This window comes from Cornus florida, unplaced genomic scaffold (assembly GCF_030987335.1).
Source record: "Cornus florida cultivar Cherokee Brave unplaced genomic scaffold, ASM3098733v1 CherokeeBrave_3.0.0_Hap2_Chr07, whole genome shotgun sequence".
Lineage (NCBI taxonomy): Eukaryota > Viridiplantae > Streptophyta > Magnoliopsida > Cornales > Cornaceae > Cornus > Cornus florida.
The window spans coordinates 20,750,130-20,774,479 of NW_026775577.1; the positions used below are offsets into that span (position 1 = coordinate 20,750,130).

The 24,350-nt window shown below is 32.6% G+C and overlaps 1 protein-coding gene and 1 long non-coding RNA gene across 2 annotated transcripts; both read left to right on the plus strand.

Annotated features, from left to right (window-relative positions):
* The first annotated feature begins 5,960 nt into the window (after positions 1–5,960).
* Positions 5,961–6,419, plus strand: LOC132316382 (rRNA-processing protein EBP2-like). The gene has a single exon (XM_059814864.1). The coding sequence runs from the start codon at positions 5,961–5,963 to the stop codon at positions 6,417–6,419; it is 459 nt and encodes a 152-aa protein (XP_059670847.1).
* A 13,502-nt stretch (positions 6,420–19,921) lies between these two features.
* Positions 19,922–23,216, plus strand: LOC132266748 (uncharacterized). The gene is made up of 4 exons (XR_009468704.1): positions 19,922–20,328; positions 20,475–20,677; positions 21,728–21,819; positions 23,000–23,216. It is a non-coding gene; the product is annotated as an uncharacterized LOC132266748 (long non-coding RNA).
* The last annotated feature ends 1,134 nt before the right edge of the window (positions 23,217–24,350 follow it).

Below are 24,350 nucleotides of genomic sequence, written 5' to 3' on the forward strand. Positions count from 1 at the left end.
ATTTCCACTGGAGCTCTTGAAAAATGCAATTTATTACTACATCAGATATAAAAGACAACACTATCATGTAAGACCAAAAAAAAAAAAAAAAATTGCCTAATTAATACAACTATGAAAGAATGTACATTGAGCTATAGTACTAACAACTAAGTTATACTAAGAAATTGTTTTACAGCAAAAATTATATCAGAAGTCAAGGAAATTACATCTTATAAGCCTTGATGGATTAAGATGGAGATAGTGAGGTTCCTTGAGGTGAATGGTAGCTTATTGGCTGATGGAGGTGATGTTAGAATCATCAAAATAATAAATAATTAATTTTCTTGAGTGTACATGAGTCCAGTTAACTAATGGGAGATATTCTGATGACGTTTTCTTAAGTCTCCGTTCAAGTTTCAAGCTTAAATAATTTATCTTATCATGAATTTATAAATAAGGTCATATCAAATCCAACTTCTAAATATTAATTTTTTTGTCTTTCTTAAAGGGCAATAAGAAAATTGAAGACCCAATCAGGGTCATCTCTCCTTTCTGCATTTCGATCAGCAAAAGGAGAAAAGGTTCTAGAAGTGGAAGGTTCTTCAACATGTGGGAATTTCTACGTGGCCTGGTATATTTTTGTGATAGTTCAACTCTTTAGTATTCAAATTGCTACTTCATATATATATATATATATATATATATATATATATATATATATATATATATAATTTGATGAAAAAAAGGGGTCAGGTGACATGGTGAAAGCTTAGACTGCCCACTGTAAGGAGACTCTTTTAAGTATGAAACCAGCCATTTCGTAGGCTGTAAACAAGCTGATTTGTGAAATAAAAGAATGTTAAAAAATAAAGTGAAAGAAAATATTCTCCACCCGAAAGAAGTCAAGGCCCAGTGATTTTAATAGTGATTTGTTAATGTCAAGCACTTATCCAGCAATTTAATTGCATTCAAGGTAGTGTGAGCATTGGTAAAAGATTGATTTAGTAAAGATGATCCATGCATCAGAAAGTGCCCAAAAGAAATTATGGAGAGATAAAGATTGGTGCTATATGCTATTTCTAAGGTTCTTCTGTAAAATGCTTAGAAGAAAAGTTAAGAAAAGAGTGAAAAGTGCTGCTAGTGCTAAATGCTAGTAATATGAATCTTCTCACAAATATTTAGCCTTTGGAATGTGGTGGTTGGGAGAATGATTGCATTAGTCTAGTAAATTTTTTAGCTAAGACTAAGACTAAGACTATCCATGTAACTCAACTTTTACCATATGCGGTGGTTGGGAGAATGGTTGCATTATAATCTAGTAATTTTTTTAGCCAAGAGTATCCATGTAACTCAATTTTTACCATATAGTTTTTATAGGGTGGCAAAAGATCATATTTTGCTTGCAGATGTGGACATGTGATCATTTGCCGAATCATGCTTATATAACTCTTGTTAATGGAAGTAGTAGAGGTAACAGAAAAGTCAACTTTAGAGAGAGAGGGAGAGTGACTTAAAGGATAAGACTTTATTTCTTTTGTAAATGTGAAATTGTATTATTTTGTTTTGTTTTTTTTTGTTTTTGTTTTTGTTTTTTTTTTCTTCCATTACCTGGCTTTCTATAATAGGTTGAGGCAAAGAAGGCTGTTCCAACAACACATTCTGAACAGAAATAATGGAATCATTCAGGGGTCCCCACCCCAGGCCCTATTCAAACAAAAAAGATATTTGTAAGAGGTTTAGCATCCACAGTCATAGAGAATGACTTTAAGATGTACTTCGATCAATTTGGGACAATCACAGATGTAGTGGTGATGTATGACCACAACACTCAGAGACCTAAAGGGTTTAGATTTATCACTTATGATTCAAAGGATGCAGTTGACAAAGCGTTGCTCAAAACCTTTCATAAACTCAATGGTAAAATGGTTGAGGTCAATTGGGCTGTTCCCAAGGAGTTATCTCCAGGACCAAGTCAGAGCCAGTTAGGTGGATATAACTATGGTAAAATGCCAAGTATCAATTTGGATCACCAGAACTAATTTCACTTTTAAAATAAAATTTATTTTGCCTAACCAAAAAAATGTATTCCAGAACAAGATAACCATAAACACATAATCAACTAAAAATGCCAAGTATCAATTCGGATCACCAGAACCAATTTCACTTTTAAAATAAAATTTATTTTGCCTAACCAAAAAAATGTATTCCAGAACAAGATAACCATAAACACATAATCAACTAAAACACAAATTATCGGGGGAGATCCACCCAAAACGGGTGTGAGACAGAGACAGAGAGTACTTACCAAATTAGTAGAGTAAAGTTCATGAAGCACATGGACCACCAAGAAGAAGAACAGTGAGACAGATTAGCGCAATTCACAAAACCCTAATTTGGGTATGACCCGCCCACCTAAGAAAACCCTAATTTTAGAAAACCCAATAGTCTACAATAGGAAAAAAACACAAATTCAAGAACCATTACAACAAAAAAGCTTAAGAAACACCGAATCATCATAACTCAATCCAAAATTACAGCCGAAAAAAGAAAAAAAGAAAAAGAAAAATTCAACTGAAATAATGAAAATGCACTGAGAAATGTATGGTTTGAAGCTCACCGAGAACCCTTGATCCCTCTTCTGAGCCCATTGTTGTTGCACTGAAAATTGAGCTAGGTTTCTCAATTCCTAGAGCGATGAAGCTAAAGAGAGAGAGGGTGGAGGGACTGGCTTAGAAAGAGTTGTGGAGAAAGAGAGAGAGAGCAGCGATGAGAGAGATAGCAAAGAATGAGAGAGAGAGCAGCGAATGAGAGAATTATGAGGTTAGGGCCAAAGGTAAAATGTATTTACAGAGGCGGGGAGAGAGAGGGCTGCACTGAACGAATTAAGTCAATATATTAAAATATGGAGAAAGGGCATTTTAGGCAACACAGAAAAAAGGAGGAAGGGCATTTTAGGTAACATATTTTTTAAACAATAAAAATCCATGTGCCACCTCAGCTTTTGGGTCAAACACATTTTAGAGAAACTATGGGACTTTAACTCAGCCTCTTAGTAAATATAGAGCCCTAACCCCATTTATATGTAATAATCTCAAAAAAAAAAATCAAACACTTGACCGGTCCGGTCCAGGACCTCTACAAGAAGGTCATCGAACCGGACTGGCTTGCTACCAGGAATTCTCAACAGTTCATTTTCATTACAGTGTCATGGCCATAAACCATGCAGAGGTGGGCAGGTAGACATACTTCGACATTCCGAACTCGTCGGCGATGGCTAGAGACTCCGTGCTGAAGAAGTTGACGACAAGGACGGTTGGAGGGGAGTCCATGGAGTTGATTGCGGACCGGAGGTTGAGTATTGAGTGGCTCATCATGGCTATGAGTCGGGTGAAAATGGTGGCGTCGGGGTCCACCGAGCCGGAGATTTCTACCGGTGGGAGCGTGACGACGTCGAAGGGATTGGAAGTGAGATATTTGGATTGTGTTGGTGATGTTTGGGTTGAGATGGTGAAGACAGTGACATCAAAGTTGTGGTGAGTGAAGAGGCGATTGGAAAGCTCGAGGACGGTGATGAGGTGGCCGAGGCCGAGGGTGGCGAGTAGGGCTGCGTGAGGCTTTGTGGTTGCCATGGCTGACGAATGGAACTTTCAGATATATAAATATAGAGAGAGAGGAGGAGGAGGAGAGAGAGAGAGTGTGGAAACAATGAAATGCAAGCTATAGATTTACTACTTAGGGTGTTATTGCATGCATGAGTCCATGACTGGTTGTGGAATATATAAGCATTCATGTTCGGTTGTAAAAATTCCTTTCAAATTTGTCTTGAAACCAATAGAAGTTTTATGACGCCAAGAAAGTCCTATTTCACATTTAAAAAAGACCAAAAGAAAGAACAAAGAAGCGAGTTAACATGTACTTTGCTTATTCCACGTCTAGGTCAACAAACAATTCTTTTGTCATCTATATCTTCAACTTCTTCTTCAAACAAAGAAAAAATGCAAGTCCAAGGTCCAAGTCTTCTGGCAAAGACTAGGCAGAGATGAGCCAACCTCTCTCGAGAAATATTTTATTGCGATTATTGCATTAGTGGCATAGTATTATTAATTTATTAAATATTAATGTATAGGGATAAGATTCACTAAAATACAGTACTTTAATTTACTTATATGACGAAGTATAAATGGTTGACTATATCAGTATTATCAATACGGAGAAGTTTTTTTCGTTCTTCGATCAAGTTTTCAATTAAAAATTTGACCTTAAAGTACTTCCCAGTATCGAAAGAATGCATGAAATGGTTTTTTATTTATTTATTAATTTGTAAGAAATAAAATAATTTTTTTAATTAAATTTTCAATATAAATGTCAATAAAGAAATGTCATGAATGAATTCTAATGATTGTATTACTCATTCCAATATAAGAATGAATGGTGAGGGTTTAAGTATCGAGCAAAGTGGATATGTGAGTGATGTGTATAAGCTTTTTTGTCAATAAACAAATATATATATATAAAAGAATGAATGTGACGAAAAAGATAGGTTAGTGAAGATGCTATAAGAATGAATGTTATTATTATTATTATTGGACTATAGTCTACAAAATTTATTTAATTGACCAAATAAGATCACAAATGAAATTATGTTGAATAGAGTCAAAGACTTCAAAGTCACAGTAAGTAAATGTTAGGGCATGGCAAGGCCACGAGGAGTTGGAATTCTAAGAAGAATAGACCACATGAACGAGACCAGCACTGAGCCTTCAAATACGTTCAAACATATTTTCTGCAGTAATGGATACGGACTTCAATGAGGAGATTAATTGGCTTTGAACAAGACCTCCACCAAGCCTTCGATTACACTCACAGATTGTCTCTCTATGCATGGGACGTGGATTATATTCCCGGAATTCTATTTTTCTGTTGGGTCACCGAAAACCAAACCAGAAACTCGTGTTAGGGCATCCGGTATGGTGTGTTGTTTAGTTGGACTATATATGCATATATGTTTTTTGAGTCACGTCAGTGCTCTTTGTAAATATAACTATTCTTTTTAGTGTGTCAGATAGACCCGCCAATTTAACAGAGAAGAGAAAAAAAAAAAAAATGGAGTGGGGGCCACACTTTTAATGGTCATTAGTATTTAAGTTTTAAATTTGATGAGAATTCATCTTTTTGTTACTTCGAGACACTTTAAAAGAATTTTATTTAGGTTTAGTTACCAAAATCTAATATTTCTTAGTCTCACAAAAAAATTTGTCTAATGACCAATAAGTTCTGTCGGAAAATTAAACCAAATACATGAACCAATTGAGTATAGAATACATAAACCAACTCATACGTAGAATACATGAACTATCTCATTGGGAGATAAAACATTTTTGTTAAAGTTAGTATTTTATTTATTGTCTCGTCTTTTGTGTCTTTTTAGAGTCATGTAATGATGCCTATAAACACACATTCTTAAATTCTTTTGTAACTAAGAAGTGAGAAAGAAATATATCAGAATTTGAGAGTTTTATATAAAAGTTGTGTGCATTCGCCTTCTTCATATTAAATGCCTCTTACAAATTAATATCAGAGCCCCTTACAAACTGATATCAAAGCCACAATGATTCTATGAATCTGTAAGTATGAAAGGTGGAGTGATTTTGAAACATGAAGTAAAATAAAATTTGGCTCATGAAAAATCAACTCAAACAAGATTCAAGGAGGAGGTCCAAAGATCGAAAAAAAAATGAATGAAAATTTGATTCCTTCGAATTATGCCTACTAGAGCAATATCATTTCGATTTATCTTAATTAAAGCATGTGGTTTTTGGTATGGTGTGATAAAAAATTTAAAGTGTTTTCAGCTAAACAAAATTCAAGAACAAAAAGAAGAACAGGTGCTGAAGATACTGAAAAATACAGTTCATCAAGAAGTTTGGAAGCATGTTGAAAATTTGAAATCTCCAAGTCAGACATGACAAAAGCTTGAATTTATGTCTTCATCCAATTATAAATTCAAATCAGTATCAACTGAATATTGGTTCCCAAATTATAATGAAGATGGATTTTTTGAAGAAATTGTTTGCGAAGATGAAAATGAAGATAATTTTGATGAGATGGAAGAAAAAGAAGATTTAGAAAAAGGAGAATTTGATGAGAAAAGTAGAAAAATGGAAAATGAGAAAATTTTAGAAGTGGAGGTTAAAATAGAAGCAAAAGGAGTTAATGGTGATGAAGAAAAACTTTTGAGAGAAGAAAAAGAGGAAAAAGAAGAATTAGTAAATACTAATGGTGAAGTACTCAAAGACGTAGAATTCGAAAAAAATCAAGTTAAAGAAAGTAGGAAAGAAATAGATAGTGAAGTGTTCACAAAAGAAGAAAATATCAGAGTTGAATTTGGTGGAGGAATTGAAAATCTTGTTGAAGAAATATTGAGGAATTTTTCTATATGATATTTCTCAAATGATACAACATGGGTGAACATGGAAACATTCTTTAATTCAAGTAAGTAAGTCATCAGTAAATTCATGAAGTTTGAAAATTTTCAAGCCAAGCTTAAGAACCACAGTGAAGATAACTTCTAGTTTGGGTGAAGAAAAAAATAGACTCATAAAGAAGACAAGATGCAAAGTTTGCATAGCAAAGGAGATTGCAAAGAATATTTTTGCATTTGAAAGCATTGGAAATTTGATGTACTTAATAGCTAAAAGGTCAAATATAATGTTTGCGGTAAGTTTGATTAGCCGATTAATTCATGGTTAAACCACATTCAAGTTATTGGGAGGCTGCATAAAGAATTTTGAGGTACATTGATTATTATATTTTTTATCAAGCAAATGTTTCGGTTAAACTTGTTGGCTACACAGATAGTGACTTGGCGGGAAGTATTGATGATAGTAAGAGCACATCCGACTATGTCTTTAATCTTAGAAGTGATGTAATTTCATGGAGTTCAAAGAAGCAAGCTATTGTGGCTCTTTCGACAACGAAAGTGGAGTATATTACTGCCGCACTTGCCAGTTGTCAAATCATTTGGTTGCAAGGTATTTTGAAAAATCTCAAGCACAAGCAAGAATGGCCAATAACATTATTTTGTGACAATAGTTCAACTATCTCTATTCTACATGGAAGGACGACGCATATTCGCATCCGTTATATATCATTTCTTAAAGGAGCTTGTCAATGAAGGAATTATTCAAGTTGAATATTGTAAGACGGATGAACAATTGGCAGATTTATTCACAAAGCCTCTTGGTGGAATTTTATTCAAGAATAATCTTACAAAGTTAGGAATGAAAAGCAAATTTGGTTTATGGGAGGCATTGTTGGAAAATTAAACCAAATACATAAATCAAATCAAGTGTGGAATATATGAACCAACTCCAGTGTGAAATGCATGAACTATCTCATTGGGAGATGAAACACTTGTGTTAAAGTTAGTGTTTTATTTATTATCTTGTCTTTTGTGTCTTTCTAGAGTCATGGTGTCTATAAATACATATTCTTGAATTCTTTTGTAAGCAAGAAGTGAGAAAGAAATATATCAAAATTTGAGAGTTTTGTATAAAAGTTGTGTGTATTCTCTTTCTTCATATTGTACTAAATAAATCTTTTTCTTTTCTTTTCTTTTTTTTATAAAGGTTTTCATATTAGTTACAAAACTATGCAAGCAAGAAGTGAGAAAGAAATATATCAAAATTTGAGAGTTTTATATAAAAGTTGTATGTATTCTCCTTCTTCATATTGTACTAAATAAATCTTTGTTTTTTTTTTTTTTTTAAAGGTTTTCAAATTAGTTATAAATCTATCGAACTTTCAACTTTAATTTTTTATAACATGTGATTATATACTTTCAATTTGTTGAATATTTATACAGTTTGAGTGTTCTTAATTTAAAAAGATATAAATAGCAATGTTGTTTATTATTTGAAAAGCATTTGAACGAATTTTCTTATATTTTAGAAAGTTGAATATTTAATAGCTAAGTTTATAAAATGAGGGTAGGGAGTGTTAATCGATAACAAAATATTAAAACATGTTTGGATAGTTAAGAGGTTAATTTTAATGCTATGGAGTTTTGGAGCACCTATTGAGATGTAGTGCAATTTTATTGTATTAGGTACTAATTTTTATTATTTAGGTTTCTTATTTATTTATATATAATTTTATAGCAAGTTTAATATTAGCCTTTTTTTCTTTTTCTTTTTTTTTGTTTAGTTTCCTTACTATATAATGGACTAAATTTTTATTTAGTATAAATAGGTGTAAGGTGCGCCAAACATAGCATTAAAGCTATTCAAGCTATTCAAGTCAGTCTCCAAAGAATGGCTCTCTCTCATCTCCACTCCTCTCTCTCTCCTCTTCTGGCAATCCCATCATCATCCCAAAGTCTCCGGCCTTTTCTTCGACCCTAGATCCGGAACTGAAACCATCAAATACATTCCTCTCACTCACTCCAACGACTTGAGGAATCAATGTGATATTGCAGCTGTTATTAATGGTGGAGAAGAAAACAATTCACCACCTCTCTTTCCTCGTGCTAGCACTAGAATCATAGACTCTCGTAATGGTTTTCTACCTATCTCTTTTAATAAGAAGCAGAGCTGTAGTTCCGGTTGAAGGCGGTGTGATGCATATAAACTTCTTGTCAATAAACATATATATATAAAAGAATGAATGTGACGAAAGTGATAGATTAGTGAAGGTGCTATAAGAATGAATGTTATTATTATTATTATTGGAATATAGTCTACAAAATTTATTTAATTGACCAAATAAGATCACAAATGAAATTATGTTGATTAATGGAGTCAAAGACTTCAAATTCACAGTAAGTAAATGTTAGGGCACGGCAAGGCCACGAGGAGTTGGAATTCTAAGAAGAATAGACCACAAGAACGAGACCAGCACTGAGCCTTCAAATACGTTCTAACATATTTTCTGCAATAATGGATACGGACTTCAATGAGGAGCTTAATTAGCTTTGAACAAGACCTCCACCAAGCCTTCGATTATGCTATGCATGGTACATGGATTATATTCCCGGAATTCTATTTTCCTGTTGGCCACCGAAAACCCAACAAGAAACTCGCGTTAGGGTATCCGGTATGGTGCATATTGATGTTGTTTAGTTGGACTATGCATATATGTTTTCTGAGAGTTACCTCATGGCTCTTTATAAATATAACCATTCTTTTTTGTGTGTCACCGGAGATAGACCCGCCAATTTAAAAGAGAAAAAAAAAAAGAAAAATGGAGTGGGGGGCCACACTTCTAATGGTCATTAGTATTTAAGTTTTAAATTTGATGAGAATTCATCTTTTTATTACTTTGAGTCACTTTAAAAGAATTTTGTTTAGGTTTAGTTACCAAAATCTAATTTTCCCTACTCTCACAATTTTTTTTTTTTTTTTTTCTTCCCTTCTAATGGCCAATAAGTTCTACTATTTTTCAATAAGAATAAGTAAATCTTTGTTTTTTTTATAAAGGTTTTCATATTAGTTATAAATCTATCGAACTTCCAACTTTAATTTTTTATAACATGTAAGTATATACTTTCAATTTGTTGAATATTTATACAATTTGAGTGTTCTTAATTTAAAAAGATTTACTTCATTCTCTAAAATAGCAATGTTGTTTATTATTTGAAAAGCATTTGAATGAATTTTATTATATTTTAGAAAGATGAATATGTAATAATTAGCTAAGTTTATAAAATGAGGGTAGGGGATGACAATCGATAACAAAATATTAAAACATGTTTAAGGATGGAGTTTTGGAGCACCTATTGAGATGTAGTATAATTTTATTATGTTTAGTACTAGTTTTTATTATTTAGGTTTCTTGTTTATTTATATATAATTTTATAGCAGTTTAATAATAGCGAGTTTTTTTGTCTTTTTTTTTTTTTTTTGTTTAGTTTCCTTATGTTATAAAATTTTGTAACTTCTTAGGTTTCCTAATGGCGAAATTTTTATTTATTATTTATTATTTATTATAAATACATGTAAGTCTTTATTTTTGTACAAGCTCCAAACAATACACATATATATATCTGTATATCTATTCTGATTTCCCTTCTCTCTCTACAACACGGATCCGCCTACTTCCTGGGACTCCTTGCGGAAACAGGTCGATTCCTCTCCCTCCCACCAATATATCGACATATCTGTATATATGTATGTTTTTGTATAGCATTAAAGCTATTCAGTATTTTATTAGGATTTGATTTCGCTGTATAAAGTCCTTTAGAACCGAAAAAGTTTGATTGAATGGCTTCCATCGCTGCTGCTAAAATCATCGGCGGGGACCTGGCGGTGGAGATCCTTCAGCATCTGTCGGCGAAATCCCTCTTTCGGTTCAAGTCAGTCTGTAAAGCATGGCTCTCTCTCATCTCCACTCCTCGCTTCTCTCTCCTCTTCTGGCAATCTCATCATCATCCCAAAGTCTCCGGCTTTTCTTTGACCCTAGATCCCAAACTGTAACCATCCAATACATTCCTCTCACTCACTCCGGCGACTTGAGGATTCAATGTGATATTGCAACCCTTATTAATGGTGGAGAAGAAAACAATTCACCACCTCTCTTTCCTCCTGATATCTATGCTAGAATCATAGACTCTCGTAATGGTTTTCTACTCATCTATTTTACTAAGCTGCAGAGCTGTAGTTCCGATTGGAGGCTGTCGTACCATGTTTATAATCCTACTACCAAGCAATTCTCTACTCTTCCGTGGCCTTTTCCGACTTCTTCCTTTGGTGACAATATATATTTGGTTTTCGATCCTTTAAAATCACTTCACTACAAAGTTGTTTTGGTTAAGGCTTCAAAGCATGGTAATGCCTACTTGATTCAAATACATATTTATTCGTCGGAAACCAATGACTGGGGGAGATCACCACTGGATGATCATATTGGTGATTTTCATAGTGTGGACTTGAGTGAAGGAGTCTATTGCAATGGTTCCATCCATTGGCTTTCTTACCGCGAAGAAAAATCTTCCTTATACTTCGACGTCGATCAAGAAATATTTTGCCCAATGCCATCTCCACCATATAACTACGATGCAGGTTTTAAATGCCGGCATTTTGGGGAGTCCGGAGGTCATTTGCATTATATTAGATATTATGATAATAGGGGATTCAATGTCAACGTTTCGGAGATAGAAAGTGATTACTCCAAGTGGACAACAAAGTATCGAGTTTGCCTTAACACGATGATTGTTGATCTTGCATTAGAGGTTGTCTGCAAGAATACAAAGCTTAGTTTAATCCATGGCGAAGATGAAGGGGATGTGTTTTTGGTACTTCTCATAGGCACCGAGATGAATTATATGATCTTCTCATACAACATTAAGGAGAACACCTTTAAGAAGCTTGTTGTACCACGCCGTCCTTGGTATGATAGGGTTTTGTGGGGTAGACACTCTTGTATCTATCGTTACATTGAGACATTCTTTTTCTGTTTGATTGATTGTGGTACATTGTAATTACTTAGGGTTGGGTTGTTTCTATTTCAATATTTTAATGGTAGCTTGAACTCCAATCTTAAAATCTACTTACTTTACATTATATTTATTAATACTATTTTAGTTGTTTTATGTCCATCAATTTTATTAATATTATTTTGTTTTATGGTATTCATTGATCAGTTGCGTTGTAACTATTTGAGAGTTGAAAAATGATAGAACATCAGCATCGCAAAAGATTTTTTGTGACGATAAAAAATGACCGTCACTAAAAAGTAGGGCTTTAAGGACGGTACCTACCCTCCTAAATAGAGCGTCAATAAAAATTATAATAAGTACATAATATTTTATTTATTATTACATTTGTGACAGCGTCACTAGATTTGTATGTTTTTTCTTTCTACTACAAGAATGTATACAAACCTTCAATAAACCATTATCCAATTAAATATATACAACACATAATAGCCAAAAATTCAGCACATAAATACTCAAATAAACTATTAATCAAGATTAGCATACAGTGTTAATGAAATATTCATCCAAAAAAAAAAAAAATCCTTAATGCTCAAATGTCTTGAATCAATTAAGAGAATACAATCATATTGGTCATTCAGATTGCCCTCCATCTAAAATTTATTTTGCTAAGCAATTTCTGCCCTCTTTCTAGCAGGGCCTTTTCATAAGATGAAAGCGGAAGACTTGAGGAACTTGCAACCATGAAGCCTTGTGGAAACCCATGAGCATATGTTCCTCCAAGTCCTAGCTAGATAATGAATGCATTATCTCCACATCTTTTTTCTTTGGATTGGCGCCATAAGAATTTAAAGCATTTGTGAAGACTTTTATACCATTTCATCCTGCAATTCAGATAAAACATAATCAACTCTTAGAATTGAGATAAATGTGATGACCAAATTTAATAGCACATACCACCATTCATAATTGAACCTAAGCTAATAATGTTAATAAATTTTCCCCGAAACTATTATATCCGAAATTATTCTTTACCCAACAACAATGGTCAACAATACAAGGATCATTGAAGAAACACATACTAAGCATATATTAACTTACCAACTAAATAACACTACAATCATGATTAAGATGAATTGAACTATACCCTTCCCAATTAAAAAAACATAATTAATTTCAGCCCACAATCTAATTTATATTTGCAAATCATGTAACAAACCTAAATTTAATTGAAAAATAAAAATAAAAAAAATCCTAAAACAGCACAATGTCACTTGGTAGCAGTAAACATGAACAAAAGAGTAGCACTAAATAGATATTATATACCAAAAGAGTGTACTATAACTCAATAGATGCTAAAAGATAAACTCATAACCAATCCTAAGTCTTAAAGAACTATATTTTGGTTTGAATCCTACCCAAAGGAAAGAAAACTCTTTTTCTCCATTTATTATAGTTTTTTTTTTTTTTTTTCCTAGTTGGGACTCACACACCCTGCCTCTAGGGAGATTCAAATCATGACCTCCCTTTGAAAAGTAGGAGCCTTGTACCACTAGGCCACACACTTGTTGGTAATTTATTATAGTTTTTCTTACACTACACTTCAAATTTTGGCTTGAACCCTACCAAAATTAAAGAGATAACTTCTTTCTCCCTTTAAATTAGGAGTCTAAATTAAATCAAATCAAAACTTTGATAAATTCATATATTCCATCATCCTACTACATCCATAAAGTCATGCAAGAAATTAAATTCTTGTGTCGAGCTAATATATTACTTGCGAAGAAGAAATTGTTTACTATTTTTAACGTCTCAATGAAAGAGTATGAACAACTCTTGCTATGTAAATTACAGCAGCCAAAAAAACAAAAAACAAAAAATAAATTCAGCCCAAAAAAATAAAATTAACTTGAAATGATGTATGTTGTCAAACTACCTCTCAAAGCTCTGCATCAATTAGCTCCACCATCATTCTTGACCCCCTTATCCCCAAAGAAAACATGAGTGAGGGAATGGAGATCCCTTATCCCCAAAGAAGACATGAGTGAGGGAATGGAGATAATAAATAATAAATAATAAATAATAGAAAAACAATGAAGGAAAAATACAATCAGGTTATAAATTTCACATGACAGATGAGAAAGATTTTTCCTATTAGTGTTCCTCCAATCAATATAAAGTACTTATAATGAAAAAAACTATTGAATAATTGCTTTATAATAATCATTTATGTATTTAATTGGCAAGAGTAATGAAATTTAAAAGCAGCTAACAGAAATTTTTTAATAGAATAACCCTGTGGAAGAAACCAAAGCTCTAGAGATAGTATGATCCCTTTTACTTTCTACAACAAGGTTAGGAAAGGAACAAAGGCAAAAAGAAACAATTTCTTCTGAATAAATTATGCCAAGACATAGTCATAATCATTAGGTGCAAAAACTAGTGATCTATGTTTCTAGCAACTGTAAATATTACTGATTAATTGATTTTGGAACCGATAATATTCACCCGTAGTAGTCTTATAGAGACACAAGACAAAAAAATAAACTAAAATATGTGAGAAAGTTACAATAAATGAATCAGATGGAACAAATCTCAAAAAAATAATAAACATAACATTTTGATTACTTGCATAAAGTATGAAAGAAACTTGAATTATATTTGCTCTGAAGCTTCATCCCCTAAAGTTTACCCTAGAAGAGAACAGATTTAATGCATATAAAAATAAAATAAAATAAAAACCTTTGTGCATGAGCCCAAAAAAAAAAAAAAAAGGCTAATGGAAGAATTAGGCTTATCCACAAAAATATATAATAATAAAAATAAAAACTTAGTACCTAAAGAAGGACCCAAACTGGACGATCTGTTAAGCTCGAGGGAAGAGTGATAGTAGGGAGAGAAAGAGGCGTCCGATGGAGTACAGAGGTGTTTGTGGGATTGTTATAGAGATTAGACTTGAGATTGGGGAGTTGTATAGCGACTATATAAATAGGCCAAAACGACGTCATTTGGCTCTTTTCCTTTTTCTATCTTTTCCTTTTTCTTTTAATTAAAGTGAAATAAATGAATATATTTTAACGCGCATAGCGCTAAATAAAGTTCACAAACTTTCCCACAAAAAATTTCAAGCCGAGCGTCCAGTATTTAGAGACGGTGTACATTGTACAGTCACCAAAGGAGGCCCTTTAGGGACATTTTTTTGGTTGTCACTAAAGGACTGTCACAAAAATCCAATTTTGTTGTAGTTTCCGAAATAATCACCGAATGGTAAAGTCGATTGGCCACGTCGGACTTCTAAGGAAAAAAAAAATTTGTGTTTGAACACCCCCGTCTTTTAGATATAAACCAAGACTCCATCTTTCAGAATAACTTCTAAGTAATTTGGAAATCTTGTAAATTTACCACTTTCATTTTATCTGGACTTTGTAGGCTTGGGATTCCATCTTATAGACCACAAAGATTTATGCAAAATATTATCAAAACTATATAATAAATAAATAAACCCAATTTCTTCAATTCTACCATCACCATGTCAATTTCATGATAAATAATTAAAAAAAAAAAAAAAAAAACCCAATTTATTCAATTCTACCATCACCATGTCAGTTTCATGTTTTGCCCTAATTCTTGTTTTTAAAAATTGTGAAAGAGAATACCAATTGAATAGTTATCGGAAAAGAAAACTCGTTACAAAGCCTAGAAGGAGTCTGAATCCTGGATCGATGTTGTTATGAGAATGTGTTTTGTTATTTAACTTTTTAAATTTGTGAGAACTTTTATATATAGATATATACACACACATTTGTATGTATATATATGTCAGATTTGTATATTTAACCACCATATCTTCACACCATTGCCTTTCTCTATCTATGATTATTGATAAGGCTTTTATTCTTTTATTTTTTCTTACAGTTTACGTGAAAAATTATAGAGGAGGTTTATTTTCTGAGTCTTACCTTTTAAGAAGTCTGACGTGGCCAAATCATGTCACGGTTCTGTGACTATTTCGAGAATAAGATTAGGTTGCTCTATCACTGCTCTTTAGAATTTTAGTTGTCCTTGTTCTGCTTAGAAAAATCCTCTTATTATGTGTTTACTTGGTTGTGTTGCTATATATTATACTACTTTACTCTTGGTATCTTACTAAATTAAGTATGATTTTTAAATCTGATTTAGTATTGAAATTTTCAATATAACTGTCAATAAAGAAATGTCATGAATAAATTCTAATGATAGTATTACTCATTCTAATATAAGAATGAATGGTGAGGGTTTGAGTATCTAGCAAATTAAATGAATAGTGAGGGTTTGAGTATCTAGCAAACTAAGTAGATATGTGAGTAATGTGTGTAAGTTTTTTGCCAATAAATATATATAAAAGATTGAATGTGAGGAAGAGGAAGGTGATAGACTAGTGAAGGCATTATAAGAATCAATGTTATTATTATTATTATTAATTTAAAGTCTACAAAATTTATTTAATTGACCAAATAAGATCACAAATGAAATTATGTTGAATGAGGTCAAAGACTTCAAATTCACAGTAAGTAAATGTTAGGGCACGGCAAGGCCACAACCACGAGGAGTTGGAATTCTACGAAGAATAGACCACAAGAACGAGACCAGCACTGAATCTTCTAATACGTTCTAACATATTTTCTGTAGTAATGGATACGGACTTCAATGAGTAGCTTAATTAGCTTTGAACAAGACCTCCACCACCAAGCCTTCGATTACGCTCACAGATTGTCTTTCTCTGTTCCCGGAATTCTATTTTTCTGTTGGGTCACCAAAAACCCAACAAGAAACTCGTGTTAGGGTATTCGGTATGGTGTGTTGTTTAGTTGGACTATATATGCATATATGTTTTTTGAGAGTCACGTCAGTGCTCTTTATAAATACTCCCTTCGTCCCAAAATAAGTGTCCTACTTTCCTTTTCTGGCTGTCCCAAAATAAGTGTCATACTTCAAAATCCAATACACTATTTTTTAAATATTCCTAATATACCCTTTGTCTTGAAATTATAAAGGTAATTAAAACTTCTGAAAAAAAGCTATTGTGGACCCCATAATTCAAATTTGAAAGTTCAATTCAAACAACTTTTGTACTATATTCATAAATTGCTACAAGGGCATATTAAGAAATTCATCTCATACTACTATAAAAAAAATTATAAAAAATAACACTCTTAAAAAATTGTATTCCCCATAAGCGACACTCTTTGCGGGACGAAGGGAGTATAACTATTCTTTTTGATGTGTCACCATAGTAGATAGACCCGCCAATTTAAAAGAGAAAAGAAAGAAAAATGGAGTGGGGGCCACACTTTTAATGGTCATTAGTATTTAAGTTTTAAATTTGATGAGAATTCATATTTTTGTTACTTTGAGTCACTTTAAAAGAATTTTATTTAGCTTTAGTTACCAAAATCTAATTTTCTCTAGTCTCACAAAAAATTTTTGTCTAATGACCAATAAGTTCTGTTAGAAAATTAAACCAAATACATGAACCCATTCAAGTGTGGAATACATGAACCAACTCATATGTAGAATACATGAATTATCTCATTGGCAGACAAAAACTTGTGTTAAAGTTGGTGTTTTATTTATTGTCTCGTCTTTTGTGTCTTTCTAGGGTCATGTAATGGTGTCTATAAATACATGTTCTTGAATTCTTTTTGTAAGCAAGAAGTGAGAAAGAAATATATCAGAATTTGAGAGTTTTATATAAAAGTTATGTGTATTCTCCTTCTTCATATTAAATGCCTCTTACAAATTGATATCAGAGCCCCTTACAAATTGATATCAAAGCCTCAATGATTCTATGAATCTGAAAGTATGAAAGGTGGAGTGATTTTGAAGCGTGAAGTAAAATAAAATTTGGCTCGTGAAAAATCAACTCAAAGAAGATTCAAGGAGTCGTCCAAAGATCGAAAAAAATGAATGAAAATTTGATTCCTTCGAATTATGCCTACTGGAGCAATATTATTTTGGTTTATCTTAATTAAAGCATGTGGCTTTTGGTATGATGTGATAAAAATTTTAAAGTGTGTTCAGCTAAACAATTCAAGAACAACAAAAAGAAGAGCAGGTGCTGAAGATACTAAAAAATGCAGTTCATCAAGAAGTTTGGAAGCATGTTGAAAATTTGAAATCTCCAAGTCAGGCATGACAAAAGCTTGAATTTATGTCTTCATCTAATTATAAATTCAAATCAGTATCCACTAAATATTGGTTTCCAAATTATAATGAAGATGGATTTTTTGAAAAAATTGTTTGCGAAGATGAAAATGAAGAGAATCTTGATGAGATGGAAGAAAAAGAAGATTTAGAAGAAGGAGAATTTGATGAGAAAAGTAGAAAAATGGAAGATGAGAAAATTTTAGAAGTAGAGTTTAAAATAGAGGCAAAAGGAGTCAATGGTGATGAAGAAAAACTTTTGAGAGAAGAAAAAGAGGAAAAAGAAGAATTAGTAAATACTAATGGTGAAGTACTCAAAGAGGTAGAATTTGAAAAAAAAAAAAATCAAGTTAAAGAAAGTAGGAAAGAAATAGATAGTGAAGTGTTCACAAAAGAAGAAATTATCAGAGTTGAATTTGATGGAGGAATTGAAAATCTTGTTGAAGAAAAAATAAGGAATTTTTCTATATGATATTTCTCAAATGATACAACATGGATGAACATGGAAACATTCTTTAATTCAAGTAAGCAAGTCATCAGTAAATTCATGAAGTTTGAAAATTTTCAAGCCAAGCTTAAGAACCATAGTGAAGATCAACTTCTAGTTCGGGTGAAGGAAAAAAATAGACTCATGAAGAAGACAAGATACAAAGTCTGCATAGCAAAGGAGATTGCGAAGAATATTTTTGCATTTGAAAGCATTGGAAATTTGATGTACTTAATAGCTAAAAGGTCAAATATAATGTTTGTAGTAAGTTTAATTAGCCAATTCATGGAGAAACCACATTCAAGTCATTGGGAAGTTGCAAAAAGAATTTTGAGGTACGTGATAAGAACCATTGATTATTTTATTTTTTATCAAGCAAATGTTCCGGTTAAACTTGTTAGCTACACAGATAGTAACTTGGCGGGAAGTATTGATGATAGTAAGAGCACATCCGACTATGTCTTTAATCTTGGAAGTGATGTAATTTCATGGAATTCAAAGAAGCAAGCTATTGTGGCTCTTTCTACAACGAAAGCGGAGTATATTATTACCTCACTTGCCGGTTGTCAAATCATTTGGTTGCAAGGTATTTTGGAAAATCTCAAGCACAAGCAAGAATGGCCAACAACATTATTTTGTAACAATAGTTCAACTGTCTCTGTTCTACATGAAAGGATGAAGCATATTCACATCCGTTATCATTTCTTAAAGGAGCTTGTCAATGAAGGAATTATTCAAGTTGAATATTGCAAGACGGATGAACAATTGACAGATTTATTCACAAAGCCTCTTGGTGGAATTTTATTCAAGAAGAATCTTGCAAAGTTAGGAATGAAAAGCAAATTTGATTTACGGGAGGCATTGTTGGAACATTAAACCAAATACATAAACCAAATCAAGTGTGGAATATATGAACCAACTCAAGTGTGAATACATGAACTATCTCTTTGGGAGATGAAACACTTGTGTTATAGTTAGTGTTTTATTTATTGTCTCGTCTTTTGTGTCTTTCTAGAGTCATGTAATGGTATCTATAAATACATATTCTTGAATTTTTTTTTTAAGCAAGAAGTGAGAAAGAAATATATCAAAATTTGAGAGTTTTATATAAAAGTTGTGTGTATTCTCCTTCTTCATATTGTACTAAATAAATCTTTGTTTTTTTTTTTTTTTTATAAAGGTTTTCATATTAGTTATAAATCTATGTAAGCAAGAAGTGAGAAAGAAATATATCAAAATTTTAGAGTTTTATATAAAAGTTGTGTGTATTATCCTTCTTCATATTGTACTAAATAAATCTTTGTTTTTTTTTTTTTTAATAAAGGTTTTCATATTAGTTATAAATCTTTCCAACTTTCAACTTTAATTTTTTATAACATGATTATATATACTTATAAGTTGTTGAATATTTATACAGTTTGAATGTTCTTAATTTAAAAAGATTTACTTCATTCTCTAAAATAACAATGTTGTTTATTATTTCAAAAGCATTTGAATGAATTTTCTTATATTTTAGAAAGTTGAATATTTAATAGCAAAGTTTATAAAATGAGGGTGGGGAGTGGCGATCGATAACAAAATATTAAATGGGAGAGTTGAAAAACAGTACTATAGTCTTAAATTTGTGTGAATCACACCCCTATAATTTAATTTGTTTATTAAATTCATACTTAAATATAAAAATGTGCAACTAAATACTTCCGATCAATTGGAAGTCAATTAGAAGTCAATTGGTCATGTGTCATACACATGACCATTCATTTTAAACCCTTTATTTTCAAAATTGTCCTCCTAATATTTTTTTACACCCTTCACCATATATATACATTTGTATTTATAACCCTGATCTCTCTCTCCCTAGTACAGACCACACACGCAAATCATTTCAGCCTCCCAAATCGCCTCCATCTCTACCATACGCAAATCCTTTGACCCTCCCAAATCGCCTCCATCTCTATTTCGTTCTCAACTCTGAACTTGCCCTCTCTCTGCGACTGCAAACTACAAGATCTACAAGAATCAGATCAGCCTCCCAAATCGCCTCCATCTCTATTCTCGTTCTTGACTCTGAACTTGCCCTCTCTCTGTCATTACCCGCTCTTAGGCCCCATTAATGGACACCAACGTCGCGAGGTGCCCGCCGACGATGGATCTACCATCGCCGAACCTCCCTCTGATCCCTCTGCTGCCAAGAAATCCAAGCGATTCGAGATGAAAAAATGGAGTGCCGTCGCTCTCTGATCTTGGGGTCCGTATATATATATATAATATATATATTGTGATTGTAGGAATATGTGACCATGCATTCGTTTTTGTGTGTGAATAGTTTGAAATTTATTGTGTATTTTGTGATACATTGTGAATTTGAGTTGATTTGTGTATCGGTTGCTGCAGATATTGTTGTGGATAACTGTGCAATTTGTAGGAACCATATCATGGATCTCTGTAAGAGCTTTTGGTTGTGTTATTTTGTGTAGGTTTTTCTTCATTGTTATTGCATATGCTGTGTGATTTGGATGTGTGTTGATTTTGATTAGGCATTGAGTGCCAAGCTAATTAAGCAAGTGCGAGTAGCGAGGAGTGCACTATTGCTTGGGGTACGTGCTCTCTTAAACCACAACCCCTAATTAATCCAATTGAAACTTAGGATTATGAAATTTATATAATATATTCAATAGATTTGTTTGATTTGTGAAACCTTACTGTCTCTTTCCAAATATTGCAATGATCATGGTAAAGCTTGTTTCTAACTGATCTTGTTACATTTGATTAAGGGGTCTTTTTGTGTTACCATAATTCCTTTTGTTATAAAATCAGAATAGTAACTGTTTTCTTTTCCTTTTTGTTTATTTATTATTTCCTTCCCCAATTGAGGTTCCTTTTATGTTTTAACTAATGATTTTTTTGTATATATATATATATATATATATATATAAGTTTTAGAAAACATACATAATTCATTGGTTTAACTAGTTGGCCCAAATAATATGTAATAATGCAGAATAATGTTTGAGCCTTTTTAATGTATGGAATTTTATTTGTTGCCAAGGTGGTAAGATGGAAATGATGGTCCATTGTATACCCCTAATTAGACCTGCATAGCATCGAAATATATGCCCAGGGAACTCTCATTTGGAATTAAGGGATTATACTCCGCATAATAGTATAGGAGAAATTGTAATTTGTTCCCAAATAAAATTTTGGGAATATGTATTTTATTTTTTAAATGAAAATTGTGTTCGAGTATTCTCCTTTTATCATATATTCAAAGCCTAATTTTGGCTTTGCACTATGAGTTATATTTTTGCACTAAAGTGTCTTGCTAGTGAACTACAGTTCCATTTCAACAAATAAACTGAACAGATGGTCCATGAGCTTTTTTGTCCTTCATTATTAGTTCATATGCAATCAAAAGCTGAACGTGCAGCTTTATCTCTAATACCTGGTCAACAATCTTGTGCTATAGACATTTTTTTTAACTCTCTCTCTCTCTCTCTCTCTCTCTCTCTATATATATATATATATATATACCAACATTTCTCTTCTTTTTTCAAAGAAATTGTCTGCTTATCCTTTGTCTTTCAACTACATATTATAATGTCTGAGTGCTTTTTATCCTGTTTGCTAACCAAATTAAAATTAAACAGGTGGTGAGCTGTATTATGGAAGTCCATGTGCTAATGAATTTAAAATCCTAAGTTGACATTGTTATGTACCCCCCGTACGAAAAGTGAGAATTGTAAGTATTATTTTATGCACTCTTTCTTTTCTTTCTACTTTTCACTTGCAAGTTTGACTAGATGTCAAGAATAATCATGTATGTATACAGTCTCCTCCACACCGCTCTGTCAAGATGATTAGATTATAGTTTAGCTTTTGTTTTTTGGTATAATTTTAATAGAGGATGGTTTGCATGTGATCTTTGTCCTGATATATGTTTTAGAGGCTAAAGTGAATTTCTTTTTAGTTAATTGAGTCTGACAAAACCTAGTCTTGGTGTATACTGTGATATATAGATAGATATAAATATAATTTCCAAACTTAAACAGCGTTAGTTCTACAATACTATTAGTTCTCCCATATTCTATTTATGATATGATTGGCTCCTAGGTCTTTCGATTATAGTTAAGTTCATAATGATCTGGTTATGCTTTTGACATTGCTGGATACTGCATAGTATTTGTGTTCATTCGATTGATGTCTTTAACATTTGCAGTTTTGTTATCTTATTGGTTTGGTTTTTTTTATTATGAATCAGGGGTGGACCCATCAACTTTTGTTTGGGGGGCCACACTAGTTCTATCTACTTTAAAATTTAAAAGTTAGTTGTGAAAGTTTTTTTTATTAGTAATATATCTCTTGATGTCTGTATATTAACATGTGTATTAATATATTATAATGGGCTTTATTTTTCTATTAAGATTTGGGCTTATTCTTCCCAGTATTACGTGGATCACACACAACACACACACACACACACACACACAAACATCTATTCTTCTTTCCTCTCAATTTTTGAGAATTTAAGCAAATCTTATAATGCATAATTTTTTTGCCCATTCCATAAAAGAATAACAGGACATGTAAGATATGCATGATAAAAACAACAAATAGTTCATTGTTATTTACCTTAGGTAGAAGGTTTGTTCATAATTTTTTTTACCCATTCCATAAAAGAATAATGAGTTTATGCTCATGATAAAAACAACAAATAGTTCATTGTTAGATCTTATGTATTGTCTAGCATAAGGGTAATTTTTTTCCCTGGTTTCTAAGATAAATACATTGGTTATTTACCTTGGGTAGAAGGTTTGTTCAACTGGCATTTAGTTAGCAACTACAATATTGGTTTTTTACCATGTTAATTAAGGGAGCTCTTTTGCTTCAATGATCACAATCTTAATTTTAATCCATTTCAGGGTTAGCAGTGATGGTGGTAATGCTAGTGACCACATGCCTAACTTCCTTAGTGATCATCCTTTGTTGGCACAGTGAATAAAGATGGTTGGGCAAGCTTGGCGGTGCTACTTCTTTTTGCAATCTTTTGTTAGCACTTGGTTTTCTTTTTTTTAACAATGATGGAGACTTTGTACTCTAAATTATTCAATGAATGTTTTGGATTAATTTTTGGTGATTGGTGTTCTTTTTTTAACAATGATGGAAACTTTGTACTTCAAATTATTTAATGAATGTTTGGGATTAATTTTAGGTGATTGTTGTATATATATATGCCTTTGGTTGCAATTTGGTTGTCTACGTGGAGTAGGATATGAGTGATATATGTTGTTGGACAATATATAGGTTACCCATTTAATATATATATATATATATATATATATATATATATATATACACAAAAGAGGCTTCATAAGGGTTAAATTATTATTTTTTTAAAAAATTATATAACATTTTCTACCACGGTTATGGACCGTGATAGAAAGAAAGACTTTCTACCACGGTTTTGCACCATGGTAGAAAGTTTATTTTCAACCACGGTGCGAAACCGTGGTAAAAAGAACCATTTTCTATCACGGTGCGGAACCGTGGTTGAAAATAGACTTTCTACCATGGTGCAAAACCGTGGTAGAAAGTCTCGACTTTCTACAACGGCTGTTTCTACCACGGTTCAAAACCGTGGTAGAAAGCTTTTTCCACCGTGGTAAAAAGTTATTTTTCTTGTAGTGCCTCATCCGAGTGTTTTATTTACGCCCTCACCGTTGCTGCAGCCGGCAAATATACAAAGATTTTTCCCACTTGATGAATCACCATCATCAGATAAGCAAATCAAGAACCAGTCCAGTATCATCAACAGGACCAAAATCACATCTTGGATAAACTATTTCATTTGTTACCGATTTGCTGCCGTAGCAAAGCTTCAATCCCAAACCCACACGGAGATAGCTCAATTAGTCTGGCCGTTGATGGGATTCTATCACCGAAAGAGAAGCTACGAGGTGTCTTTCTACAGAAACTCAGAGGCAAAACTGCAATAATGTGGGTGCTGAATTAAGTACTGATGTGGTGGCCAATGTAGTCGACAGAGGGAATTTGGGCGGCGAAGCGATTGGTTAGGTTCTTGGGCATTTCGACAACCTGAAATCTCTGACGAGATTGGTAATTACCACACAATCCTTAGCATTAGGCAGAAAAAAATTCTTATGACCTGATTTGGATTCCATCCAAAAAATCTCTGCCTAATTGTTGCTTATTCCTTATATGGGGAATTCGCTTTTCTCTGGAAGAGATACGGTCCCTCAATCAAACACGAAA

Bases quoted from the DNA above. Each gene is read 5' to 3' on its own strand.
- LOC132316382 (XM_059814864.1), top strand. From the start codon at position 5,961: ATGTCTTCATCCAATTATAAATTCAAATCAGTATCAACTGAATATTGG.